Here is a 5,347-nt window from a genome sequence, read left to right as displayed (position 1 = left end):
TCACCCTCTCTCTGAAATGCTCCGTTGTAGCGCTTGCTCCTCCCTCCAGAAAGCAAAGTCTGCCCTGATTGGACAGAGGATGTCGCATGTGCACAGATTGTAAAGCCCTCTGAGGCAAATTTGTAATTTGTGATTCTGGGCTATACAAAATAAACTGAATTGAATTGAATTGAATTGGTCAGCTAGCCGCTCTGTTGTGATTGGTCAACGTTTTCACATTTAAAAAAAACTCTCCCTCCAGAGCGTTACAAATGGAAGACAGGCCACAATGGGATTCAAACCCGGGCCTCCTGGGTGATAGACTGCTTTCATAACCACTATAACATGGTAGTTGTGAGCTTCAGCTCCGTCTCTCTCTTTTTCTTGTTTGAGGGCCAAACTAGCTGGAGAGTTTTACGTGACTTCCGTAACATTATGACCTCATAAAGTTACAGAAGTGAAGGAGAGAATTCAATGGAGCCGTTTCAGGCAGCTCAGGAGCAGTGTTTCTGAGGGGGAGGGTAACTCCTTTTAGGCCTGGACTTCAGGTTTTACACTCTACGGACCTTTTACATGTTAAAAAAGAATATATAACACACTAAAGAAGAGGGAAAAAGTGGAAAAGCAGAATAGGGCCACTTTAAATATAGCTTAATTAAAATGCCAAATGAAAAAATTCAGCCTGGAGCTGAAGCTCCATTTAACATTTTATTAACCAGGCACAAATTTGAAAATGATCAAAAATTCTCACAGCTCAGTTACTGATAATGCTCCCATAGCTACAGTGATGAAAATGCAAGACATATGGGAAAAGATCAGAGCACCAAGGTCCTGAATTCCCTTCAATCCTCTTGCGTGCTTTACTGAAACAGACAAACAGACAAGGGTGAAAAACTTTTCCTCCGTTTGATTTTATTGCTAGAAATAGAAATAGATTGTTGCTTGAATACTAAAGATTTTTCTCTGGGTTTAATCTGGTGATTAGAATACAGTGACTAATGCAAAGAGCCCATAGAGCAGGGCACATGGGTAAGCGACCAGCAGCTGTTGGCCCTCCATAGCCAGAGTGGAAATGAAGATCTTGGAGGCTGAGAGACTACACCAACAAATTCCTAACACGGCCAGAACCGTACCAAGGACGCCTCTGTGAAAACAAAAAGAGGGATTTAAAGCATGAAAGTCAACCTGACCTTAACTCTGCATGAGTTCTGCATTTTAGTGATAACTGACCGTCTGTTTATCGGTCCAGTTTAAAACAGACCGTTAACATGCTCATTCTTTTATTGGTGAGGTGCTGCTGGTGACTAAGTTGGGCATGTATACAGCACATTTCAAATATGCGTCTCAATTGTTTTTTTTATGGCAGTTTGCGACACACAGCCTTTTTCCTGTTCACTGCCAGCTGTGTTAATTGCACACACGGTTGTACAATGGTTGTACAATGGTTGTACACTAACCAACTAGCCAACACTTTGCAGAGATGCATGCCTTAAAGAAAAGATCATATCAGGAGAAACACACTTATTTTTAACAAAAGAGGGAGGCAGAGTCTGCACGGTGAAACTAGTCTGCCACCTGTAATGCATTAATTGCAGAAACCTCCTCCGAATAAATCATTAGTAAAAGATTAACAAAAGATTAACAAATATGTTAGAAAATGTGCTAATGAGTGGAAGGTACAGGCCTGTAACATAGGAATCCCAAGATGGAAGTTAACTACGATACCCATGGTGCATTTCGGCTATAAACATCCAGTCACTGGGCTTTAATTATGTGACCTGCACATTTGAAGGTTGAAAAAAGCTACTAAAACATACTAACGAATCAATTCATTTTCAAATTTTAGTTAGCGACTTTGAGGCTGTGTTTAGTTCTGTGTGACCAATGACATTTCACAAGAACATAAGTACAGGAGTGTCCTTCATCTAACCTATTGTGCATATGTTAATAGAAGTTAGAGATTTGATCTCTGAGCTGTACATCTTACAGCACCTTAGACATACTGAATGGACTTACTGTAAAGAGTAGAAGACAGCCAATGTAGAGAGGGCCACCATGGGCAGGAGGCAGTAGCCCAGGACACTGGCCACACAGCCATAAGACACTGCCAGAGAACTCATCAGACTCAGCAGAATGTACATCCCAATACAGGCTGTGGCACTGACCCCATACACATAACCAAAGTGGGATTTACCTGCCTGAATATGTGAGAATACATAAGCAAGCACTTGTTAAATGGCACTACTGTACATATCATACAGCAGTGAAAGCTGAGTAGGATTCCTAGTAATGGCATTATACATATATGGTTGACATAGGCCGTACTATGCTAATAGCTCACCATCATTAAAGTGACCCCCAGTGCAACGCAGAAGAGGATGGGGCCGGTCAGATCAGTCTCGTTCATAATGCTGCCATCTGCAGGCTTAAGAGGGTTCAACACGGTCAGTGTCTTCTGCCAGATGTGATCAAAATTGATGCCGAGCTCTAGACAGCAACAGAAATGTTGTTTTCAGTAATAAGTTGATTCCCCGGCTCTTTGCTGAAGTCCACACAAATGATTTCGGACAATTGTTTGATAGATTTCAACTAATGCAACATATGTAGTTATAATTATCCAAAGAAAATCTAGATTGTTTGAAATGCAGATTCTTTTTTACCCTCAAGAAGGGTAGGTTCTTCTTCAGGATAATCGTTTCCTGTGCTTCCAACAGTCTGAGAGAGCATTGCAGGTTGGTAGAACTGTCCAGTGTACTGTTGCTCAATGGAAGGATCCAGAGCACCTGACTCAAAGGCCTCTGCTCCACTGAAAGCAGTTACGAGAAAAAACATTAACTCTCTAAGAAAGTAGGAATGTTATAATAATCCTGTACATGCTTCAAGCTGGGAAAATCTATCAGCAAATACTCCCTAGGTTCTATGTGTCATCAATCAGTAAGTTCAAGTTCAAGTTAATCTAGGATTTATTTGGTGTAAAAATTCTAATGTTTTGCAGTACAAGCTTTTCCACTCCTGCTTTTACTGAAGTTAGTGCCTTCCTACATATTCCAGATTAGCTTTTAACAGCCCCAATGAAAAGGCCTTGGACCTTTCCCATTTCTCAGTGTTGTTCCTGATTGTCTCTTTGTTCCGGCGTGTGACCCATAAACTTGACCTCAGCGCTCCATCTTTTAGGATGTCACTCTTCCTAAAATACATCTCAAGGAGCGACAATCAAGGAGGCTTGTAAAAGGAGCCATAAACGAGTACATACCAGTGTATCCTTTGTGGAAGTAATGTTAGCACCTACATATAAGAGAGTTGTGAAAAGCAGCTGGAATAATCTTAAATTATGGCAGGACTTTACAGATGTAACTGTTGTAGTTATTTAAGATGATCAGAAGCGTGAGTGTAGCAAATTAAACCTCAATATTCCTCATGATGGTTTATTTTTTGATAGCTACACCTATTTCAACTTCTATAACTGAATGTTTAGAGCAAACAGTTGCTGCTCAATAATTTCAAAAAACACACGTTTCTTTTGCAATTTCATGTTCTAATATATAGATAGGTTTGTGTGTATATAAAATATATCACCCAATAATATAAAGGCAGAGCAAAAAGAATCTTCATGACCACTTATTGAGTGGTTTACTGCAGTGTTTTAGTCTTAAACCTTCATTAAATCTTGGGGGACAGATTCAAATGAGCAGATTCCAGCAGAGGCAGAGAAAACCTGGCAAGGCTTCGGAGCCAGACAGTCTCTGCTGCATCCTCACCCCACTCCTCCTCAGAATTATATCTAGTTATCTAGAAATAAAAAGGAGGGGAAAGGAGGAAATAGGCCGGGCCAGTTACAGTCCCATTGCAGTCCAGAACTACAGTACCAGTCAAAAGTTTGGACACACCTTCTCATTCAATGGTTTTTCTTTCTTTCTTTATTATTTTCTACATTGTAGATTAATATTAAAGACATCCAAACTATGAAGGAACACATATGGAATTATGTGGTAAACAAACAAATGCTCAACAAACCAGAATATGTTTTATATTTTAGATTCTTCAAAGTAGTTGAATGAGAAGGTGTGTCCAAACCTTTGACTGGTACTGTATGACAGAAAAGTAATTACTTAAATACTGTATTTATATGTATTTATATGTATACTGTCATATATCATCCATCCTGATCAGATAGGGCAGTGGTTCTCAAATGGGGGTACGTGAAGGCACTCCAGGGGGTACGTGAGATTTTTTTAAATATATTTAAAATTAGCATCCATTCAAAAATCCTTTAAAAGTAGTTATTTAATAAATATTCAATACAATATAATTGTAAGTTCATGAACTGAATTCAATGCCACAATGCAATCGTCAGTGTTGACAGTTTAATAAATCAGACACTGATGGCAGAGCGCTGTGTATTACATCTTTTTTTCAACCAAAAATTCACTGAAAAAAGGTTGAGAACCGCTGAGATAGGGTATATCTTAGGCAGGATATTTTCCAGTGTCAGATGCCTCTTTGATACTATATAAGCTGATCATGGAAAAGTCAGTGGGGAAGTGATCTTATCTCTTAATGCATAGAAGGATCTGGACCAGGGTGAGTGGGGTCAATTTAATACTGATGCCTCTATATGATCTGCGAAAGTCAACAAGATCAGCGAGAAGATTGGCTATTTCTATTCTTAATGCTTGTCATCATTGCCACCTGTCAGGATTGTGAAGTGCGTAACCATTGGCGTGAACGTGTGAACGTGTGTCATGTCAACTATGCAGGGTGACAGGCACAATTTAGGGCTATGCTCAAATGTCTGAATACTCACGTGTCATAATAAGCAGGCTTTGTGGGATCATAGTTATCGTAGTAGGCCACGGTGTTACCCTGGTCATCTATGTAATATCCTGTCTGGTAGAAGTCCTGCTCAAAGTGCTGAAGGTCCCCCATGCTAATCAGAAGAAAACAGTCAAGACAAAATAACACACAATACAACTGTTCACCACAAACAGAAATACGTATCACTCCATTCGTGTAGAGAAAAGACAAGAGATGCTTCATTAGTGCCTTGTTGATCACCCTTCAAGTGAGTCAGCTCACTGATTCACTTACTGAATATAAAATATTTGAGCAAGTGTAGAGTTGTTTGCTCCTTTCAAATTTTACCCTCCACTCCCAAATTGCTTTAATTTGTCCATTTGTATCAACCAGTACAAAACAGGAGAAAATAATACAGAAGCCAAGTTGAATTTGATCAAAATCACATTATCAAGGACACAATCCATGCATAATCCTCATTGTCTTAAACTTTCACAGTTCAAGACATAATATTGACAAGGTTCCCCTACTATACATTAAAGAAAAGACCTAACAATTTGTATGTTGTGTCTAT

General features: G+C 39.4%; 1 protein-coding gene across 1 annotated transcript; it reads right to left on the bottom strand.

Moving 5' to 3' along the window:
• Positions 1 to 960: 960 nt before the first annotated feature.
• Positions 961 to 4,905, bottom strand: LOC129103933 (protein YIPF7-like). Its single transcript, XM_054614579.1, has 5 exons — positions 4,784 to 4,905; positions 2,640 to 2,785; positions 2,321 to 2,466; positions 1,996 to 2,177; positions 961 to 1,123 (listed from the first exon to the last, which is right to left on the bottom strand). The coding sequence occupies exons 1-5, from the start codon at positions 4,903 to 4,905 to the stop codon at positions 961 to 963; spliced, it is 759 nt and encodes a 252-aa protein (XP_054470554.1).
• Positions 4,906 to 5,347: the final 442 nt, after the last annotated feature.

This window comes from Anoplopoma fimbria, chromosome 15 (assembly GCF_027596085.1).
Source record: "Anoplopoma fimbria isolate UVic2021 breed Golden Eagle Sablefish chromosome 15, Afim_UVic_2022, whole genome shotgun sequence".
Classification (NCBI taxonomy): Eukaryota; Metazoa; Chordata; class Actinopteri; order Perciformes; family Anoplopomatidae; genus Anoplopoma; species Anoplopoma fimbria.
Note: the sequence above shows the minus strand (reverse complement) of the source record. Positions and strands in the feature narration are given on the sequence as shown.

What these genes read in the sequence shown, in the direction of transcription:
- LOC129103933 (XM_054614579.1), bottom strand. Translation starts at nt 4,905, where the DNA reads ATGGGGGACCTTCAGCACTTTGAGCAGGACTTCTACCAGACAGGATAT. An exon ending in AAGCCTGCTTATTATGACAC is followed by an intron (nt 2,786 to 4,783) that starts GTGAGTATTCAG and finishes AACTGCTTTCAG; the next exon opens with TGGAGCAGAGGCCTTTGAGT. An exon ending in TGGGGGTCACTTTAATGATG is followed by an intron (nt 2,178 to 2,320) that starts GTGAGCTATTAG and finishes TCACATATTCAG; the next exon opens with GCAGGTAAATCCCACTTTGG.